The 23,198-nt window shown below is 42.6% G+C and overlaps 2 protein-coding genes across 6 annotated transcripts in view; both read right to left on the bottom strand.

The window, feature by feature from the left end:
* The window catches only part of C9 (complement C9), a 49,694-nt gene extending 48,166 nt beyond the window's left edge, over window positions 1-1,528 (bottom strand). For 2 of the 3 annotated variants that reach the window (XM_082837416.1, XM_082837415.1), the window contains exon 1: window positions 1,402-1,527. In XM_082837416.1, the coding sequence (XP_082693542.1) occupies window positions 1,402-1,478 (77 nt within the window). In that variant the 5' untranslated portion in view covers window positions 1,479-1,527. Of the gene's footprint in view, window positions 1-1,401 lie in introns of all 3 variants that reach the window. The other variant, XM_082837418.1, reaches the window with a different exon arrangement.
* A 12,131-nt stretch (window positions 1,529-13,659) lies between these two features.
* The window catches only part of DAB2 (DAB adaptor protein 2), a 52,657-nt gene continuing 43,118 nt past the window's right edge, over window positions 13,660-23,198 (bottom strand). For 2 of the 3 annotated variants that reach the window (XM_082837412.1, XM_082837413.1), the window contains 5 exons: window positions 18,742-19,374; window positions 17,564-17,673; window positions 16,889-16,959; window positions 15,322-15,357; window positions 13,962-14,016 (listed from right to left, as the gene is read on the bottom strand). In XM_082837412.1, the coding sequence (XP_082693538.1) occupies window positions 16,894-16,959; window positions 17,564-17,673; window positions 18,742-19,374 (809 nt within the window). In that variant the 3' untranslated portion in view covers window positions 13,962-14,016; window positions 15,322-15,357; window positions 16,889-16,893. Of the gene's footprint in view, window positions 14,017-15,321; window positions 15,358-16,888; window positions 16,960-17,563; window positions 17,674-18,741; window positions 19,375-23,198 lie in introns of all 3 variants that reach the window. The other variant, XM_082837414.1, reaches the window with a different exon arrangement.

Genomic DNA, 23,198 nt, shown 5'->3' with positions numbered 1-23,198 from the left:
GCCTTCCCAGATCCCCTTTGTACCCGATGCCCAGTAAATGCAAATATTTTCTGAATAGAACAATACTTCTTTTTTTTTTTTTTTGCAGTACGTGGGCCTCTCACTGTTGTGGCCTCTCCCGTTGCGGAGCACAGGCTCTGGACGCACAGGCTCAGCGGCCATGGCTTACGGGTCCAGCCGCTCCGTGGCATGTGGGATCTTCCCGGAACGGGGCACGAACCCGTGTCCCCTGCATCGGCAGGCAGACTCTCAACAACTGTGCCACCTGGGAAGCCCTAGAACAATGCTTCTTAAATAATGTGGGAAGAGGAAGTGATGGGATGAAGGAAACCCTGGCGGAGCACTTCACCCAAGCCCTGGCTGGGTGAAGCCAGTGCCTCTGAGTGCCCCCTCCTAGAAGATGCAACCCTGTGAGCAAACCACGTGCCTGGTGGGGTCCAGGCGGAATGGCAGCCTCCACTGCAGTCGGGAGGCTGGCAAAAATGTGCCTGAGGTGGACATTAGCGTCCAAAACAGAATTTGGTGAAACCGAGAGTCAAATGACCAAAAGGAAATTGGATACAGGTCACAGTCACAGCAGGCAGAGGGACAGTGTTTGGGTAGATAATTTCCCCCAGCTATGTTGTCAACGGCCAGAATATTTTAATACCATCACCGGATGAGATCATGCTGTATCAGATGACACAGGACTGTGTGTTCTCCAGCCACTCTGGGTACAGTGTAGACAGTCAGTGAGCACATCTTGTCTGGTTGGTTTATCTCCTGGATGGGCTTGGTGTGGGCTTCATGTTCCCAATTAGGATCAGAGCATAAGAAGAGAAAGTGTCTTTCCTGGAAGCCTGGCCAACAGGTCTGCACCATGGTGATTCTCCTCGAATGGAAGAAAATACCACCCTAAACCTAAGGACAAAATGTGTGCCTCTGGATACAACTTGGGATGTCACGGAGGAGAAGCAAAATGCTTAAGCTTTGCCTGATGTGGGGCAAAAGGAGGATGTAGCCAATAGTTAAGAGTGTTAGACACTGAGGCAGAGTGAGGGAAAGATTTATTTTCTTAAATTTAAACTTCTCAGACCTTAGATACTGATATACCCAGGTTTATTATACTCTAGTAAAAACCAACTTTGTTTCCTAAGTCCAGTATTTGAAGACTATCCCAGCCTTCACACTTGAATACCTTGTTTAAAAGAAATCCCTGGAAACAGCAGCAGATATCCTCAGAAGACTCTGAAAGACACACTCAGGCTTTTTCTCACCCTTTTTCAAAGTTTAAATTCTGGGGCTCTATGTCACCATGTGCGTAAAAATGTTTTACCTGCTTTGCTGCTCTGCTATGAAAGCAAACTCTGAACTATCGAAGCCTACAGGGAAATTCCAGAGACAAAGGGAAAAGCGACTCACCTGGGAGTGGGCCCCGCTCTCAGCAGACTTATTTCTAAAATGCATATTGCAAAGGCGAACCTCCGGCTGGTAGACATCTGCTCTAGCTAGGCAGCTCCGAGTGGAATGGCCAGAGGGTTCCTGGAAGACATTTATTTGCAAAGGACTGGGGAACAATTATTGTTTGTTTTTGCTTAGAACTTTTGTCAGATTGGGCTTCCTGGGTGCCAAAGTCCAATCAGAGGAGAGTCATTTCATAACTTGGGCTTACTGTTTTGGCCAAGAATATACTTATCAATTGTACCTTCAGGCAAGGGGCCTGTGAATGCTAAACGGCTGAGATTAGCAGCTGTACTGTGTTGAAAAAAAAAAAACCAAGCGAACAGAAGACTCCGGTGGTTTTCATTTTGAGAGACTCTGGAAGGGATGATAAGAGACTGTGTAATTTTAGGAAAAAAAGGTCTGTGGAGGATTCCCATAGAGGCAGAAACTCAAAATTAGTAAAAGAATTGCACGGACCAGAAACGGAGGCACAGACGTAGATGTTCCAATCTGAGGATGAGCTGTGTGGGTTATTTCCACATGGGCAAAGTGTAAAATGCATTTACAAACCTGGCTTTTTTAAACAGGTATAGTGGGTCATTTTGAAGAATCCAGGTACCCTCCCTAAGGCCTTTCCAATATCTTCCAGAAGGATATGGTCTCTTTATCTCAGAAACACACCTGTCAGCAAGATAGAGTCTGAGATGGAATAACTTGCTCTAAACCCATCGGAAAGAATGTTTTCCCCTCACTTTTATGTTCTTCAGGACTTGTGGAAAGGGCAGGATATTTTGGAATTACCGGAAAATGGGGACATCACAGCGGCTTTTAAAACACTGGTTGCACAATAGAATGACTTGGGTACTTGTGAAAAAACACTGGTGCCTGACCGCTCCCACCTGATACTAATTATTGATCTGGGATGGGGCCCTGCATCAGTATTTTTTAAAGCTTGCTGGGTCATTCGAATGTGTGGTCAGGGTCGAGAATTCAAATGACTACCTGGAGAAAAAACACATGAGATGCGGTATGTTATTGATTTTTAAAAATTCTCTAACACTTAAGGGGACTTCATAAGTATTCATTCATCAAAAATAGGCAATTTTCAACCATTAGCACATACAAAGACGAGCAAAACAGAGGGTAGGGTTGAGGAGATAACAGATATAGAGCTAGTTTTTCCAGTACTGCTTACCTTTTGATCTTTTCAATGGTCTTACCTAGAGTAAAATTACCTCGTCTTATCACCCCTTTCTTGCCCCCTCTTTTCTTTTTCTTTTTTTATGCAGGGCTAGAGCTCTCTAATGGGACTAATTTCATCAGTTCCTGAGTCTGCTGTGTAGACAATTTTCATGGTCGACATGTAGGTCATGCAGAGTTGACAAGTAATAAGGTGATTCAAATGTGTGCGGCGACACTTATAACTACATCGATGAATAAATCTATGCAACAAGACACTTCTTGGGAATCTTTGCACATGACAAGTGGGCTGTATCCAGATACGGTAGGAATCTGTCAGATATAATGGAAGAATGCTGAGCCCCCTCTCTTACATGGCCTCTCTGAACCCTGCCAGGATATGTATGGAAAGAAGGTCTTGGAAGCAGGCAGGGTACAACGATGCTTTATGCTAATTAGACTTAATGCTAATTGATTAGACTTCATGATAATTGACTTCACAATTAGACTTGACTGGAGATTGAAAAATCACCTCTCTCCTTGGAGACTGACTCACTGGAGGCGGGGAATGGAGTATAGGGATGTTTCTTCGCTGACTGGTTTGAATGTTGAATTGTTCCGTAGAAGTTACATTTATTTTTTTCTCCATGGTTCAGGCAAAATGTAGCAAAGTAATGGAAGCAGTAAAGTATAATAATAATATACTATAATAATAATTATTATAAAAATATAGTATGTCTTACATTTTTGTCACACTTTTAACTCTTCTTTGCCCTTAACATCTATCATGTATAGGACATGTTTTGAAATGAGGTTTGTGTTTATCTCAGGGAAATGAAGACTACAGCAGTGAAAATGGTAACATTTTTAAATTGTGTAATACTTAATGGCTTCCAAAGAACAGAATGAATAAATGTTTATGGAATTTCTGTAATATGCCAGGTTATATATGCGTAATCTCATGTAATCCTCAAGACAACCCATTTTACAGTTGAGGAAACTGAGGTGCACTGAGATGACATCGTTTGTCCAGCATCACCCGCCCCCAGTGGTGAGTAGCTGGAATTTGAACTTGGTGACTCTCAGGCTCGTCCATCAGTTCTGTTGTTATTATTCTAATTATGTAATGTGAAACAACATGAAATTATAAAATTCCTCACTAAATCCTCTCAACTCCAAAAAAGGTAAGCTTTCAGTCTAGTCTTACAGATGAAGCTCAGAGAAAAAACAGGCAAGGTGACATGTAAAGAAATGGCAGAGGTGGGATTTGAATAAACCATGTCTTCAAACTCTCATTCCAGGGTTTCCCACTCTGTTGAGGGTTCTCTAAGTTTTCACCACTCAGGGGCCTTTTAAAATTAAAAAAAAATAATAGAATCCCCACTGGTTTCAATTTGCTGGGGAACTTTGCGAGGTTAAATTATGTTTATCGCACAATAATAATACTTTCCCTCATTTTTAAAGCAGAGGCATGCACACGTGGACATTAGGATGTGTGCCCATCAGGCAGAAACCCTGAATTTTTACAGAGGTGATATAAATGCATTGAGCAAAATTTCCATTTGGCTCTTTTAAAGTAGTAGAATCAGTGCTTTGAAAGTTTATTGTTAGTAATTTCATGGACTCCCTTTTAGGGTCCAGAGATTTCAAGTTGGGAACAGTTGTCTCATTCCATATAGGCTTCTAGCTGAGTCCCAAAAGATCCATGTGTCTTACAATGCTATGGACTTGTTGTGCTTTTACTTACAACACATGCACTTGCTGTAGATAATTAGAATCATTGAACAGGGAGAACTTGGAGATGACTGTCCACTGTAGACCCCTTGGTTTTAGGTGTGTTTTCCTTGCTGCTAGGTCCTTAACATCGAGGATTGTGCCTAGCACATATTAAGCTTCAATAGATATTGCAAGTTATATGCATTAATAGATGAATGAATGAATACGGGTGGGGAAAGTGATGTCCAGGACAGGTAAGTGACACATCCAAGGTCACACAGTCAGGGACAGAGGCAGCGTCAGATTCCAGCTCTCTTCACTGCTGGTTCTGTGCCTGTTCATTACAATGTTCTCAGCTGAGCTCTTTTACAAGAAAGGGGAAAGGATTTCTCTATGGAGTGGTTTTGGGGCTATTGTGAAGCTCAATGGGGTGATGTAAGTCTGGCTGTCCCTTTACAGTAACGAGGATTCCTGTGGCTCAGATCTGTTTACAATCACATGGAACTAATTGGGAACCACTTGACTGCATTACACAGTCCCTTTCTCTTTCGAAGTTCACAAAGTCTGGCTCTGTTACCTCCTATCTTTCTGTTTACCAACACTCTTGACTACCTACCTTCACGGAAGGCTTTGACGTCACGTTAGAATCTCCCTCTCCACTCACACCCCAGCCTTTCCTTTGTTATTTCAGTATTCTTAAAGGCACCATACTCACTGCCTTGATTTCATCAGTTCTATCAATATTTGTCTTAATTCCATTCAGCCCACTGCCATGCTCAGCTTCATCCCAACACCTGTCATGGCTTTACCTTGAGAACGTCAATGATCTCTTCTCTGACCACAATTTCCAATTCTTCCAGCTACCTCACTCTCATAATACTCTCAACATCCCCTTTCTTTGGCTTTACTGAGACATCCAGCTCCTCGATTTCTCCATTTCCCCCCAGATTAACACCCTCTTGCTGGCTTCTTTTCCTTTCCTCCTCTGTGTGGATTCCCTGCCCATTAATGGGCCCTCCTCACAAGCTCAACTCCCTCGCACCTCTTCCATCCCTTGGACCACCGTCTACAAACTCTCATCCTGGGATCAGTCCTACCAGTTCAGTTTTCTGCTGCCCTGCCTAAATCGAGTTGGCCACTCATCTTTGTTTACTCATTGGACTTTGGACAGATTCTTTCTCCATTTCTCTTAAAGGCTCCTTCACCTCTTGCTCTACCTAGAAATTCAGAAACACTTTGGCTTCCAGTGGTTGCCTGTCATGTCAACTTCCATGCGCCTCAATCAAATCTCAGAGGAAGGGCAGACTTGCTTTTATTTAGGAAAATCTGGTGCTCTATCGTTACCTCTTGACTTGCCAGGATTCTGCTCTATTAGCTGTGCTTTCCCTTATATCCTCCATTTCTTCAGTTTGATCAATTTCTTCTCCTCAGCCTTGTGCATATGCTCAAATCTCTTTTATCTTTATAGAGTTCTACTGAATTCTTTGATTTTTTTCTCATTGCTACCACCCTTGCCAGCCAAACTTTTGCAGTCTGTATCAATTTTCTTCCTTTACTACATGGTTCTTCCTTTACCTTCAACTTATTGCAGCCTGCCTTTTATTCCATTGAAGACCTCCTTACTGCTAAATTTGAGGTACATGTTTTGGCCCTATCTTTGTCTCATAGAGGCATTTGACCCTACTGGCCGCTCTTATGCTTTAAAATTCTCTGTTCCTTTGGCTTTTGTGATACAACATTTCCTGTTCTTCTGCTTCTCAATCGTTAGCTCCTCTCCCTTGTCCATCATGCAAATTGTACTATTCCCCAGGGGGGTCTGTCCTCTGTCTTCTTCACTTCTCAATATCTACCTACTTTTCTTACCTACGCTTTAAGAGTAAACCTATCATTTAGAACCAGAAGTCTCAAAGGGTGGTCTGTTGAAGTTCCTTTACCAAAATCTTCTGAGTTCTTATTTTGAAAGTGTAGATATCTAGAAGCAATAATTTTCAAAAATGTAAAGCTTCTTGTGTTACTTTCCAGCTTAACAATCTTCGAGTAGTTCTAAGAAATCTCCAGGTGGATTTTAATTTGTCCATAAGTTGAACTTGCCATGTCTAAAATCAGATGCGTAATTCTTTCCCTGCCCCTGTCAAGGATGCTCTTCTTATATCCCTTATTTCGTTAATGAGTCACCACCTGCCTTGTTTTTCTGTTTCTATATCTCAAAATCATCTTTGTCTTTTATTGCATTAATATTCTGACAGTATATGAAATGTTAAGCAGTTACTTCATACTTATTTTATACTTACTGAATGATTGGTTGATTTCACTTGCTTCAGGTATATTTGGCTTCTGGAACTTGGGACTTTGACAGAAAGAAACTAGCATTTGAGGACCAAAATATATACAGACTTATTAGTTAACGATATGTAAACCCAGCTAAATATAATAGGGGATTGAGTTTTTTTTCATTCAATTTTATGGTAAGCATATTGGTTATAGGAAGTATAAGAGGAGAGAAGGGGCTTCCCTGGTGGCGCTGTGGTTGAGAGTCCGCCTGCCGATAAAGGGGACACGGGTTCGTGCCCTGATCTGGGAAGATCCCACATGCCGCGGAGTGGCTGGGCCCGTGAGCCATGCCCGCTGGGTGTGTGCGTCCGGAGCCTGTGCTCCGCGACAGGAGAGGCCACAACAGTGAGAGGCCCGCGTACCGCAAAAAAAAAAAAAAAAGGAGGAGAGAAGTACTGTGGGGAGAATACAATCTGGGTGAATGTAAGGTATGCCAGCCTAGAGGCAATGGTACCAGTTTTTGGAGGCAGTGAAGTGGATAAGCGGTTAACTTGAGGTTAAGCGCAAGGACACTGGAGCCTGGGCTGGGATTCCACTCTGGCCACTAGCTGTATGACTTTGGGCAGTGACTCAAGTTCTTTGTGCCTCAGTGTCCTCTTCTATAAAATGCTGGTGGTAGTAGCAGCCCCCCTCATAGAGTTAATATGAAATTAAATTGTTTATTGTTACACTCTCAAAAGAGTGTCTGCCTGTGGTACATGCTGGGTAGCTGTTTGGTGGTATTATTCCACGACTCCTGAGGACCATCCCTGAATCCACTACTCTTGCTTTTCAAATCTGGTAGCATTGTGCCTGCAATGAAGAATTGCAACGTCCTTAGAATGAAGAATCTCAAAGCCCTTTAGCAAGTAATTACTCAGGAGTTTCACAGTCCTCCCCTCAGGATCCTTTTAACTGAAATGGTACATCCCTTTGAGTTCAAATTAGGTTGTACTAACATTGAAGCCTCCTGGACTTCCCTGGTGGCGCAGTGGTTAAGAATCCACCTGCCGATTGGGATTGACATGTATACACTGATGTGTATAAAATTGATGACTAATAAGAACCTGTGGTATAAAAAAACAAACAAACAACAAAAAAAACAACTAATACTAAACTTTCTTTGGGTTATTTGTATGGAAATATGTTAATATAAATGTTTCAGACATTACATGAAATTTCTAAAAATCTTATATGTTCTGGTATAATGTTATAAGTCATAATTCTAGTCATCACTTTAAAATGTATATCTCAGAAATAACTAAATTTCCTTGTCAGTTGCATTATTATGAATTTTCATCAAATCTTTAACCGTGGTCATTTTTAAGTCTTTTGTCATTTACAGACAGTTCTGGGTGTACTCTGATGCTTTTGCAAAAATGTTCCTATAAAAGGGTTTCATCTTCAAGGAATTCATGGAAAAGACTCTGACAAGTACAGGTTTCTGGTAACTGACTATACTGCTGAACTGAATGAATAAGCATTTTCAGAACTCTAATGGAAAACTACTGAATTCATAAAAGTGCTAACAAAAGATCAAGATGAAAAACAATTAATTACATGGGACTGAGTGAACCGATGAGGATGATTATAATTTTTGTGATTTTCTGTTGGAATAAAAAAAAAAAAGTAGTGGTAACAGGTAGGGAGGCTATAAGCTGTAGTCATGTGATATGATTATTGAACTGCCCAAGGCACGATGACAAAAATCCTATTTATTTTGAAAACAGAAGTGCATTAGTTATAGTGGGAATTTTTACATGCTATAAAACAGTTTTATGAAAAATTTAGTAATGAGCTCCTAGCTTTTATAGGCCAGGGGACATATCTTATCTTTAAACATTAGGTACTCTTTTCTCTCAGAACCATTTATGTTCTTATACCTTGTCTGTGTGACTTTTCATTTACTAAATATCAATGTTGTTGAAGGTTCACCTACTTATATTTATGAAAACCGAGCCTCTTAAAACTTATACAATTAAAAAGAAAAAAAAAAAGAATCCGCCTGCCAATGCAGGGGACACAGGTTTGAGCCCTGGTCTGGGAAGATCCCACATGTCGCAGAGCAACTAAGCCCGTGCGCCACAACTACTGAGCCTGCACTCTAGAGCCCGCAAGCCACAACTACTGAAGCCTGCGTGTCTAGAGCCGGTGCTCCACAATAAGAGAAGCCACCGCAGTGAGAAGCCACCGCAGTGAGAAGCCCGCGCACCGTAACGAAGAGTAGCCCCCGCTCGCCACAACTAGAGAAAGACCGCGCGCAGCAACGAAGACCCAACGCAGCCATAAATAAATAAATAATAAAAAACGTTGAAGCCTCCTGTGCAGTGACTTGTAGTTTCCCGCCCTCTTCCATTTTATTATGTGTGGTGACCTTCATGGTACTAACTCACAGAGACTAGCCCTCTACATTCTTTGGCTTCTACCTTCTAGTAAAAGTGCCTTACCATTAGCTTTGCTTATTGTGCTCTCAGCGGCGCTTCTCTTCTGCCCTGAGGGTGCTATGGAGTCAAAGACTGCCCTCCTATCTTTGGAGGTCGGCCAACTTGGGGTTAACCTATGACCCAGGCATGTGGGAAACACATTAGCTGATCTATCACCCAGTTCCAAGGCCCTCTTGCCAGGACTGGCTTCATGGGCATGGGAAGTAGCACAGGGCTCAGCACTCAGGAGGGCCCCAGGCTTTGTTGAATGCTCTGCTGGTACCATCTTGAAATTCTGAATTTTACGCTGGGACTTCTGTTTTGAAAGCAAAGTTTGATGGGAAAGTGGAGCCTGTGCACAAGCAGAAGAAACGTGCACTGTGTGTCCCCCTTTCCATGACACCCCATTTGCACAGGGTGTTTATGTTGCCCTGTGAACATGGGATTCAGGTGGATTTATGATGTGTGGGACTTCAGTGGCTCAAAGTAAAAGTGAGTATAACTAAGTGTGTTACATCTAAGACTAAGTTGGGGGGGTGAAGTGGCTGTGGGTGGGACACTGACAGCCCTGAGAAGTCACACTCTCTGAACCAGAACTTCCTTCCAACCCACACAAAACCCCACAAATGACCAAGAAACATTATCATATCTTTCTTCCTAGTATTCCTTCCCTGCATCAGCATTCATGTAATGCTGAAAATAACAATATAGAAGGAAAGAAAAAATAGGGCAACACGTAGTTTCTTTTTTTCTATCTTTTTTTTACTCATTAGTGAGATGTGCTGGTAGGATGCACGTGTGTCAAGAAGTGAATTAAAAACAGCTGAGTTAGCTTTGTGCGGTGTTTCTAACAGTTCTGGGAAGAATGAAATATGTGCAAATACATGTGCATATATGAGTTATGAAATACAAAAAATGTGTAATTTCAGTGATTCCACATATAAGTTACAGATTAGAGTTAAAATTCGCACTAATATTTTAACTTTTTAATTTTTCTTTACTTAAACAACATTAAATGGCAAACAAAATACATCATGTTAAGAGAGAGATTTCAGAAGAAAGGAGATAGCTTTATATTTTATTGCCTTTAATGGTACTTTTTCCCCTGCTTTTTGAATAATGGATTTTTGCTCCTTTTTTTTTTTTGCGGTACGCAGGCCTCTCACTGTTGTGGCCTCTCCCTGTTGTGGCCTCTCCCGTTGCAGAGCACAGGCTCCGGACGCACAGGCTCAGCGGCCATGGCTCACGGGCCCTGCCGCTCTGCGGCATGTGGGATCTTCCTGGACCAGGGCACGAACCCGCGTCCCCTGCATCGGCAGGCAGACCCTCAACCACTGAGCCACCAGGGAAGCCCTTTGCTCCATTCTTGTTTTTATTTTGCTCTGAGCCCCACAAATGATCCAGCCAGCCCTGCCTCTTCCTTCCTATAAAAGTTGGTAAAGTTAAAAGCTTGATTTCCCAGCCTCCCTTACACTTAGCAGTGGCCACGTGACCACATTCTGGCCAGCGAGCCATAGTTGAAGTCCACTGGAAAGGCTTGGGGAAAACCGAAATGCCTAGTTCGAGGAGCAGACATTGATTGTACTGCCTTTCCCCTTCTGCCCTCCTTGAACAGTAATATCCTATTTGGTGCTATGCAGCCATCTTGTAACCATTAGGAAATAAACGTAAGAAAAAAACCAAAGGCTATAAAAGTTGGAGTGAAAAGCTAAGCCTCTGTGTCCTTGAGGGTCTTGTTGAGCTGCTGAGCCAACACCAGCAGCCATCAATCTAGACTTTTTTGTGAAAAAAATAATCCCCTACTAATTTTAGCCACTGTGAGCCTTCCATTACTCTTGTCCATTCATTACTAGTGGACTTGTGGGCCCTGAACTGCCTGCCTTGCCCAAGTTCTTTCATCAGAAGAAGAAAATTCCTCCTTCTTTCAGCCCTATTGTTTCCACCATCAAGGCTCTCTACCAGTTTCACAGGCCAGTGAGGGAGACAGGGAGGCAATGTCCTATTGACCCTTCCTTTTCTTTCTCACCCCTCTCTGCTATAGCTCCTGTGTTCCAGCACTCCGCTTAGCTGCTCCCAAACAAAAGGTTCTGTGATGATCCATCAGTGTAAGTAGGTACCTGGTGGAGGCAGCCTCAGACACACCCTGGAGACATCCAAAACCCAGACTCAGACCAGTCGGGTCACCCTGTAACTTTTGGACCAGCAGTAATTTCTCTTTCTTACAATTAAGGTAAGATAATAGAGATTGAAGTCAAGCAAATGAAAAAGAATTCACAGAAAACTCCACAGCTAACATTATAAGGAAAACTTAGTCTGGAGCCCTTCATAGTTGGAGTTTTTTTTTTCTTCTTCTTCTTCTTTTATGATCACTCCATTTTTGGTCCCCGCAGAAGCCCAGTTTCCTTGCCACGAGCAGCCGACACTGTCATCTCTCTGGGGACTGTCACTCATATGATTTCAGCACATGATAGAGGTCCAGTAATTAAGCACATACTTTCAGAGAAGCAAGGGAGAACAAGGGGCTCAGTCCCTCATTAAGTGAGACGACACCTGGGTGGGTCTTGTCCATCAGCATTGCTGTAATTAGGACACGTTAACAGGGCTGCTGCCGCCACAGCCCATGTGTGTCCATGTTTGGCATATTGACTTAGGACGTGAGATGTAGTTGTTTTTAATAGAAGGGGGTTCGTTAAAACATAGCCTTTCCCAGCAAGAATTAGGCATTTTATTATTTAGCAATCTCCTCCAATGTTTATAATAGCTTAAATATTTACCAGGGACTGTTGGGGAGCTCCTGTCTTTCACTAAGAGACTTTGTATTGAAGCTATTCCAGGAATATGGGTCAGAGTCCTCACTTGTCAGCTTATTGCAGGGTCAACCAAACTCCTGAGTTAGCCATATCCTCTGTTCTTTCCCCTCCCTGCTGTCAGAACAGGAAAGACACACAATCATACTCTGTTTGGCTCTCGAGACATGATGGTTAACATTTTGATGGAGGAGTTTGAAATCACTGCCTGAAAAGATCTCCCTGCATAGCTGAATGAGACCTCAACTATGGCTCATTGTCTAGAATGTGGTCACATGGCCACAGCTACGTGCAAGGGAGGCTGGGAAATGAAGCTTTCAGCTTTACCAACTTCCACAGTAAAAGTAGTTAAGATGCACAGTTCCACAATCAAATACCTTGGAAACCACTCAAAGAGTTGAAGCAAATTGTAGCCATTTTAAAGCATGGATGACATTCTCAGATGAGCTGGAACAATAACAGATCCCACCTTGCAGAATTACAGTAGCAACAGAATGAGGTTATGTTGTGTAAATGGTAAAGCACTTCACAGATGCAAGATTATTTTGAGAAAATCAATACCTTCTCCCTTTGTATTGCCTGTATGTGAGAGAAGTGGAGGCCCAGGCTGGCTGTTAAAGTTCAGCTTTTAGCTTAGAGCTATGTGATGCTTAAATGAAACCCTCTTCTGCGATAATAGTGTTACCCTAAAAGCTGAATTCCCGGCTTACAGGTGTGAACACCACTGCTACTAAGAGACTCTAAAGAGGTCTGTTTCTACTTTGCAGGGACACTTCAGGAAGCACCTCCCTCGGCTTGGTCAACAGTAGTTCCTACTGCACTGAAGTGAATGTCATCCCTTGTACACATATCCCTTAACCTCTGGCAAGATCTTGCTTAAACCACATGGCAATATCACACAGGTTCAGTGGGTTAGATATACTGCAGACCATTTGGATAAGCCACATAATTTGTGCAACCTGTGCTTATCAGCAGCCTTCTCCAGTTCATCTGTGGTTTACTGGAAGCTGCTCACATGTGGAGTCTGTTTCTCTATATTCTACTCCTTGTCAGAAAGAGACCAAATGTTTCAGTTAAAGGGAAAGGTAAGGCAGTACTACCAAACATCCCCTAACAGTAAATGCCAATCAATGACACCTACTCTGTCAAGTTCATCTTATTCCCTAGAGGAGTCAAGTTTAACACCAAGACTTCTACAGTCAAGCAGGGTCTGCCTTGGGGTCATCTTCCCTGTAGCTCTAGGTCTTCTTGAAATGAATGAGAGCCTTGAACTTTTTTAATAGGGGAGAGTGTTTAAGAGTGTCCTAGTGTTAAAGACATTTGAGCATTGGCCTGACCACCTAACTCAGAAGCTCAGAAGCCTCTTCTGAGTAGCTAATACAAGTCTGGACCAGTCCACACAGTTGTGTTTTGATGAAATCAGTCATGGCTAACTAAAGAACAAGGAGAGGCAAAGGGTAAAAGGCATGAACCAACAGTTCACTACTAAAGAATGATTTTTATACTAGACATAATTGAGGTTGTTCTGGTACAGGTCTTATCCGCTAGACTCCCATTAAACTCCCAGGGAAGGACTATGTATAGGTCTGAGAGAGAAAATAGAAGCTTGAAAGGCATGAGACAGTAATTTACCTGTGGTCCTACTTCATGGATTTCCACTTTTTCATTCTTGTGAAAATCCAGAATCTATTATAACTAACATTTGCTGGCCTTAACCTGGCGTACGCTATACCTCGGCTCTACTACATCAACCGAAAGCAGGGGTCAAATGAACTGATGATAACATGTGAGATTCTGCCATTCCAGTTTATTGAAATGAGTAAATTTATAGCTTTCTTTGCATACAGAAAAGTGCACAAGAAAATAAGTATGTACAAAACAATTGTGTGGCTGTCCATCACTTTCAAAAATTCAATTCCCTAGAAATAGTTGCCTCCAGTTAGCACATTTAGGTATGTGGACATATAAAATACTATTTCAAGTCTGTGTTAACAATGACTGAGTGGGAAGTCAGATGGAAAATGATGCCATACGTGATCAGCTATTATCATTCAACGTAAAGCCACAGGCCTTTAGCTCGGACTACTTGGAGCTAATCAGTAGAGGTTCAGGAGGCCACCATCTCGTTTAGATCCTGAGCAGTCATCCTCTTCTTCCACCTAAAGATAACATTGTATGTGGTTGATTAACACCCACAAGAACCTGAGCACTAGGGGTCAAGAGACAACATTAAAAAACCCAACATAAACAAAACAAAACAAAACAAAACTCATATGGCAAGAACAAACCCTTTGAACTGTGCTGACAATAGGACTGAAAATGAACTGGAAAGGTTTCCAAGGTTATGAGGAGAAAAATATTGCAGGCATTAGATTTTTAATGATAACACTGCAGATTTCTTCTCCCATTTATCATCCTACTAACTGTGAGACTGTGTGGCATAAAGAAAGCTTTCCAGTTATTTGATAAAGGCCTGGCATTACCCCAAATAAGCACCTAATGTTTGGCACTATCACATTTCACTTTGTGATGTGTTTCTCTTCAGAACACGGTCCTTCTTTGCTGAGTTGAGTTCAATTTTTCTTCAACATGAACTGCTCTTCCGGAACTTCAGCTCAGGAGGATGGCCTCCTATTCCATAGAAAGGATAAAAGTTGTGCCCATTTGCAATTCTAGTTACTGGGATTAGAGATTACTGAGAAGGCAGAGAGGCTTCAGATCTGTGAATCATTAGATTTTTTTTGCCCCATAAAACTCTGTTGTTTGTGAAAGAGAGGTAATGTTATAAACCCAGGAGTAAAAATGACTGAAAAGAGAATCAGAGGGAAAAGAAGAGGAGAGATGAAAAGTGATTTTCCCTCATTTGCAATAGCTAGCAAGAGATTGGAGAAGACAATCCTGCCCTTGAGAGAAGAATAATGTTCAGAAAGAGAAGTTATATCTTTAAAAACGTTCTTAGTTGTGTTCAAAGTCCCCAGAGAGAAACTGAACTTTTGCTTTATTTTACTTTAAAAATACTCTGCAAGTGATGGTCTGAAGCAAGGTTTAAGAAGGTGCCTTGTTCTACCACAATCTTTAGGTTTTTATGCTCTGAAACAGAACCCCGAAACACTCTGAACCGTAAGGATTTTAAAATTTATTCAAAACAGTATGATCTGAGGAGTTGTGGTGGCTGCATCACCCAGCCAGAGGGTACACAGCACAGTGTTCTAGAAGATTCTAGGGACACAATAAACAAGGGTTCAAGGAAGGAAACTACTTCATTTACATTTAAGCTAGAGAGTTTAGGTTCTTAATTTATTTAAATCCATAGATTCAGTTTAGCTAAACAGAAAGTGGAAGGCATTCTACAAGTGGAAGAGGCAGCAAGAAATAGGGCAACAGATAATACGTCAAAGCTAGAACAAGGGCAGAGGTCAGGACTTGTCTGCTTATTAGCTTTGTCCTTGACTACTAAGGCCAACCTTTTTGTTCCTCTGGACAGTCAGCATGCCAAGTTCCTAGAGAAGTGTGGAGAAGAAAAAACCCATGGTTAGAAATTTTGGATTGACTATCAATGTATTAAATACTAAGTCATTATTTTAAAATGTCAGTCATAGTATCTCCTAGGACCGATTCAAGAGGATTGGATAGAATAGTCGATGTAGAATCTGTAATAAAGTGATTAACACAAGTGCTTAATATTTTCTCCCATGGCAATTGCCCCCCCTACCCCTCAACCTATATATTTAGCAGGTTGACCAAAATTATCCTTCCTTCATGACCTAAAGAAGAAAGTGCCTCCAAAGAGAACTCTATAGTCAATTCAATTTAGCACAAACAATCCTCCTAGATTTTCAGTGCGGTTTGTTCCTTTCTATCGTCTGTGTGTGCCTCCCCTGGAGAGGAAGCAATAATGAGTCTCTGTCAAGACTTCTAGCCCTTCAACATCTTCCATATATTACACTGCTTTATTAACATTAGAAACCATCTGGACGCTTGTTAAAATGAAGCTTTTCCTCAGCACCGAGGGGGATTCCTTAGGGCTGGGGCCCAGGAATTTGTCTTTTCAGTAATCTCACTCGGTTCTCTGAAGCTGATTTTACGGAAAAGCACTTTCAGAAATACTGTAATTACAGAAGTGGAGTGAGGGGGGCTAATCCAAATTGCAAAAAAACTCAAATCTTATTGTTGATCTCAGATTTAAGATATTTATCTATTTAAAAGAATTCAGTTCTACGTGGGTCAAGACAGTTTGGTAGTCTCACTTGAATGGGGCAAGACTGAAAAAGAAATGGGTTTGGGTTCTTTTCATTCTTCCTGTTGTTCACCCCTTTCAAAATGCAGATAAGTCTCCTCTCCTCCACTAACTTCAACCTTTCAAGATTAAAGTTGCTTCCACTCACTGTTGAGAAAGAAAAACAGCCTTTCCCCTTCCCGGGTCTCAGTCTAAGGTGGTTACACACAATAACTGACCGAGGATGAAACCCACCAGCAGACTCATGTGAGCTCATGCTACTTTTGAAGGAGGTACCGGCAGCTGTCACCACTTTGGGATTTAACATCGCCAGACTAGTTCAGACTAATCTGAGGCCCCTCACAAAGAAATATGTATTGATTTGGGAGGCAGAAGTGTGATCATGATCTGTTTGGCTGACCTGTTTGGTGGCTTCAGAAGGTCCCCAGATTTTGAAGCTTCTATAGAAAACTAATTACTAGGAAGCTTTGCAATCACTTCAATGTGAAGGTCAAAAATCTAGAAGGCTATGTGTTATATTGAGTTTTACTCCATACAGAAGTGAAATATCAAAAACACAGGATGACAGAAATTCATTTCCATATGAGTATAGTACTGTTTTTTATATGTATGAGAACTCTATTCACAGATGTCCAGCCTATTCATTACTAAACTAGTTAAGTACAGTGTTCCATATCTTTTACTTCTCCATTACAGAGATTTAACTTCTTTCCGATTCTAAAATTAAAGTTTCACCCTTACCCCCATGCCACCCTTTTTCACCAAACCTAAGCTTAGTAGGATCTTCTACTTACAGAAGTTAGGCAAAAGGATTTCCAAATGGATCCCTATATACATCAGAAGATGTGGATTGAGGAGAAGCCATCTATGGAGATAAAACCATCTAGTCAATAACCATAATTACAATTGTAAGAAAACAACTATAATTAAGACTTCTCAGATCCCTTTAAAAAAAATCACTTAAGTCACAGACTAATCAGATATTGTATGTGGGTCTATGATGACTTGTGTTTGCCTGCCTGTGATGTGTGTGTGTGTGTGTGTGTGTGTGTGTGTGTGTGTATTATTTACATCAAAACCAAGTTTCAGAATTATGTTTGCCTCCCAATGCAAAATATTATTTTTATGAGCTAAGTAATTATGGGTGGGAAATTAGGAACTTAAATCTTTGAAAAAATTTTAAAGATACCATTTTGGCTCAATTTTCTTTCAAAGTGCTTTCCCGAGCTAGGTTAAGTGAGATACAAAGGACTTTTCTATATGTTATTTGTTTCTCAAGTTCAGGAGAGTAGTTCCTGCAAAAATAATCTTTCCCCAGTTTGAGTTGAGGTTTACACTGCGATGGTCCTCAATGATCCATCGTATTCAAATGTCCTTTACTGTCAAAGATACAAGCAAGGTTAATTCAGGAGGTGGTAACTCTATGTGGTGTGTACTTTGGAGCTCATCTTCTAATAGTTGATACTTACAGACGCTGGTGATGAACGGAAAGAATCTTTAGAGAAGGGGTTCTCAAATGCATTGTCAGCAGATTTGGAAACTGGCAGGGCACCTTGTCTGGGAGCTGGCTTTGGTAGTTCTAGAAGGTGAAAAAGTAGTCAAATACATGCACAAGTTCTCCAGTCAGGCTTATCTTAGAAATTAAGTTCCATACTTGCTCCGAACGCACAGGCTCAGGGGCCATGGCTCACGGGCCCAGCCGCTCCGCGGCATGCGGGATCTTCCCTGACCGGGGCACGAACCCGTGTCCCCTGCATCGGCAGGCGGACTCTCAACCACTGCGCCACCAGGGAAGCCCTAAGTTCCATACTTTTGAAATTGACATCAATGGAACAAAAATCACCACCAAATACCAAGACTCCCAGTGATTATTACAGGCAAATTCATCCCTTCTTGGAAGAGGAAGCCGTGCATATTTGCTTGAAGTGGAAGAGATTCAGAATTCCCTCACTTAAAAGTACCTACGTGGGGCTTCCCTGGTGGTGCAGTGGTTGAGAGTCCGCCTGCCGATGCAGGGGACGCGGGTTCGTGCCCCGGTCCGGGAGGATCCCGCATGCCGCGGAGCGGCTGGGCCCGTGAGCCATGGCCGCTGAGCCTGCGCGTCCGGTGCCTGTGCTCCGCAACGGGAGAGGCCACAACAGTGAGAGGCCCGCCTACATGGCAAACCTTCACCAAGCCTTGAGGCCAACACAGAAGTAAAACCTCCGAGAGATTAAATCATTAATACAGGCCAGCGAGCATTCAAATACTGGCTGCGTTTGGAAGCGCTTTCGTTCTACCACACCTTTTTAACTTTCCTCATTAGATGGGTAGTACAGTCCACACAAACCTACTCATGAAAAAATGAGTCCTTATCACACATACAGCCTCCAGGTGCCATGACCCATTGAATTTCAATAACTCCTGGCAGCCCTTTTAAGAATTGTCACAAGAGGGCAGCATTGGGCCAGCCCTTAGAAACAGCTAACTAAGGTAAAGTTAACTCCGTAAGGTAAATGGTTAAGTTGTCTCCATAACCCCTGCTAGGCAAAAAAAGCAAGAGTAAAGCTATTGGTGGGTCGGGAGAGGGTTCTTCTGAGGGACTCTGTGGGCCCATATGGCAGTGGAATACTTGTTGGTACAGCTGACAGAGAAGTAGGTAGCTTACCATTGATTTTTCTCAACAGTTGATTAGCGTCAAAGTCATCATGGTCTGCATTCTCCTGAGGAATGCCAACTTTGTTGTTGAAGTAGTTGGAGAAGGCACTTGAAGTCCCAGCGGAATTCTGCTCTCCTTTCCTTGCTGGCAGAGTAGGTGGCTGCCGCAGTTGGAAGTCCTTAAACATTTCTTTCACTTCCTTCACTTCTTTGTCCCCAAGTGGGTCCAAGGCAACGAAGGCATCGCTGGAGACGTCCTTCGGAGGGCCAGTTCTGGGAGGTGGCTGAGGAGGAGTGACCAGGAGAGAGGAGAGCATAGAAGGGGGCTGGGCTGACACAGTAGGAGCTGGAAAAACATTGCTCTGAAAAGGATTCCCCAGCGGGCTGGTTGATGACCAAGTATTGGGTGTCACGGATGCTGACGGGCCCCAGACTACAGGGGCTGGAGGTGAAGCTGAGGCTGCAAAGGATGAAGGCTGGTTCCAACCTGGAACAGCTGGGCTTGTGGTAAAGACGATTGGCTGACTGAATCCTGAAGGCTGACCAGCCATCATAGTGCCCGGGACCATTGTAGTGGATTGACTAAAGACTAAGGGCGCTGGGTTCCATGGTCCTGTCTGAGCAGATATAACTGGCACACCACCTGAAGGAGGGAAATGGGATAAAGGACTTATCAGGAAACTAGCCTGAAGAGGATCCTTGAGTTTCAGAGAGTCAACTCTCCGGAGAGCATTTTTAGAGAGCATGTACATGCCAAACCTTCATTAAGCCTTGAGGCTGACATGGCTTTTATTAGATTATTTCACTCCAAAGACGAAGGAGCTGTAGCAAGCATTTAAATGCTGGTTGCATTTCGAAGCCCTTTCTTTCTTCCACACCTTTTTCACTTTCCTCATTAGATAGATAATACAGTCCATAAGTACCCAGTCATAAAAAAGAAAATGAGCCCTTCTCGTACGTACACTGATGTCATTCAAACAGCTAGAACAGAGCCTGTCAATAGCATGAACCTACGTGTTGAGTAAATACATTTACATATAGAAACCATGCTTGTTATAAAGTAAATTAATATAATCCATCAGGGCTTCCCTGGTGGCGCAGTGGTTGAAAGTCCGCCTGCCGATGCAGGGAACACGGGTTCGTGCCCCGGTCCGGGAAAATCCCACATGCCGCAGAGCGGCTGGGCCCGTGAGCCATGGCCGCTGAGCCTGCGCGTCCGGAGCCTGTGCTCCGCAACGGGAGAGGCCACAACATTATTTTTTCCACGTACCGAAAAGATATATATATATATAATCCATCAGATACTCTTGAGAAACTGATTTAATGTTTTCATTGGGCAACTGGCTCATGTCTGAGGTCTTAATGGAGACTAGCTATCAGGCATGTGCATTAGGCTTTAACGTGTTTACATCCCGAAGAAACCATTTCAAAGCTTCCTTGCTTTTAAATGCTGCCAAGGTGGACACAGCTACATAAAAGGATGATAAAATTTGGTTGATGCTAAGATAGCTTTAGACTTTTATATACAAAAATGGAGAAAAGGCTAGTTTTCCTAGGAGAGCTGTTTCAAATAAAAGTGCTTCCTGCCATGTGTCACTCACTAAACTTTGCCAGAAGTTAGAACAGAGTATTTAAAAGAGGAAGAGGAAGAGAGGGAGACGAGATAAAGTGAAGCAAAAACACAAACAAAAAAAAAACAACCCTTGCAATGTGACTAACTGCCCGTCTGCAGGCATCTGCTCTTTGTGGGGAAACGGCTCTATCACCTGCACCCTTGCCATCGTTGATCTGTAATTCATTAAATCACTAAAATCTGGGTCTCGCCAATGTGTGCCCTCCTCTTCTTGAGAAGCTCATTCCCTGCATCTTGTTCTAATACGTAGCACATTTTCTCTTCGGCCTCTTCCCAAGTGTATTAATGACCCAGTTAAACTGTCACCACTAACAGAAAACCTAAATTCAGCCTCATACCCATTCACAAACGACACTCTGCTCTCAAAACCTACTTGCTTTGAGCTTCGGAGCAGAGCATTCTTTAGTTATGAAAGTTTTCTAACCAAAGTAGGAGAAGGCCTTCAAACTTGGGCTAGGAATGTTTTTGTTTCCAGAGTGAGAAATATTTTTAAAACAACGTTCAGGGGCTGATATGGTAAGATGTTGTATCTTGAATGTTCTTGGGACTGGAGCCTGGTGTTACTTGACTCAACCGTCATCAGGAACAACAGCCATCTGGCCGTGAACACAAGGTGCGCTCACGAAGGCTGCTGGGTTTCAGAGGTGGGTCATCTTACTAAATCAACATGCTTATTTTTGGGGTGAGGAAACTGGGCACAAGAATATTATTACAATTGAGAGGGTCACAGTCTGTGAAAGAGACTAAAACTCAGGCATACCACCTCCAAATCCAGCACCCTATCCTCCTGTTCCATCTCCTTGGCATCAAGGAACAGAACTGTATTTTTTATTAGAATGTTAATCCAAATACTTATTTGACATATACCGAAATGAGACTTCATGTACACTCAAGAGTATACATACAGGCAGACCTCAGAGATATTGCAGGTTTGGTTCCAGACCACTGCCATAAAAAGGAATATGGCAATAAAGTGAGTCACACAAATTTTTTGGTTTCCCAGCCCATATAAAAGTTATGTTTACACTATACTGTAGTCTAGTAAATGTGCAGTAGCATTATGTCTAAAAAAACAATGTACATACCTTAATTTAAAAATACTTTATTGTTAAAAAATGCTAACCATCACCTGAGCCTTCAGCAAGTTGTAATCTTTTTGCAATAGTAACATCAAAGATCATCAATCACAGATCACCATAGCAATATAATAATAGTAAAAACGTTTGAAATATTGCAGGAATTACCAAAATGTGATACAGAGACACGACGTGAACAAATGCTGTTGGAGAAATGGCGCTGATAGACTTGCTCGACTCAGGTTGCCACAGACCATCAATTTGTAAAAAACTCAATATCTCCAAGGTACAATAAAACGAAGTGCAATAAAACGAGGTATGCCTGTATTCCTTTCACAACCAATCAAGGGAACAGTTCTCTTAGATCCTATAATACAGGCTTCTAGAAGTGGCTTGAGTTTGAACAAAGTTATTGCTGGCATTTTAAAACAAATTACTTACATTTTATTAACTGAAGCTAGAGTCCCTCACTAATAATTTACACCAATTGGATGTGCAAAAATTGGATAGAATTTTACCATCTTTCATGTTGGATGACTTGCCTTCCCTTAGGAAAATGTGTGGCTTTAGTCCTAGATGGTATTAGTGGGAGTGGTGGTAAAAGAGAAAAATACATTTGCGAGGAATTAAAGGCTTTCCCAGTGTATACTTAGGCCAGCCTTCATTCCCGTCTACCAGGTCCCATGCATCACGTTTCCAAGATATTTAAGGCCCTGCTGGAGAAAGGTAAGGGAAAAGAAAGTGTGGGTATAAAAAGTTAGTTTTATTAACCTTTAGATTCTAGATTAAAGCACAGGGCAGCTAGTCAAAGCCAAAGGCTCAGCTTTCTACACTGCCCTTTCCCCACCCCCAGTTCTCCAGAGGAAACGGTCCCCCAGCTGGGTCCAGCGGAAGCCAGACCTACAACCTTCCATGGCTTGGCGGAGGGTCCCTGCTAGTGGACAGGGGCTATACTGTAGGGCTCAGTTTGAGTCCCATGTCCAAACTGGGAAGAATCATCAGTATTCTGCAGTTGTATACCCCAAGGCCTCAACAGGGGCACCTAGCCAAAAAGCTTCACTTCGTCTGAATAAATTAACAGTTATAGGGTCCAGCTGTATTTTCAGGCTGACTTGTTAAATATCGGCTGTAAAAATGCTTCGGGGCATTGATATGAAACTACAAAGCTCTGCGATGTGACCTAGTCGCAGGCACTGCATACAAGCTCTCTATCCTTCTGCAGGGAAACCACCAACCAGCTCCACTTGTGGGTGGAGGAGAAAGGGATGCAGAAAGGGGAAGACCCCAAGAGATATGAAGTGCTTGGGGAGAGTCTCCTGATGGTGTAAACGCCAAGCAGAGACCTGGAACAAGTGGGCTTCTCACACCTGCAGGGATTTCAGCCACTCAGCAGGTGGGAACCAACCCTCCTGTTGCTACCACACTCCAGATAGAATGGAGTGGATTTAAGATGACAGAACCAAAATATTTTCCTTTGGCGGAAAACAGCAGGAAAAAAAAGAGTCCTGATGATTGACTCAGCAGGAGGCAGAGAAAGCCAAGATCCCTGGTCAGATTTTACAAAATAGGGGAGAGTCTCTCTTCACCCATAGCTCCCCCCCCAGCCCCCTCCCAAGACAGAGTCTATTTGGAGCTTGTAGAGGAGATAAGAAGTAGAGAAACAAAGAGAAGCCCCAGCAGGAGAGCAAAGACCATTGTCGGGGTTTCTGAAGACTGTTCCATGGAGGCAGGAAAGAACTGGAGGCTTCAGGCAACGAG

Source organism: Leucopleurus acutus (assembly GCF_964270905.1).
Source record: "Leucopleurus acutus genome assembly, chromosome: 3".
NCBI lineage: Eukaryota > Metazoa > Chordata > Mammalia > Artiodactyla > Delphinidae > Leucopleurus > Leucopleurus acutus.
The sequence above is the reverse complement of the archived record's forward strand: the minus strand, read 5'-3'. Positions and strand labels throughout refer to the sequence as shown.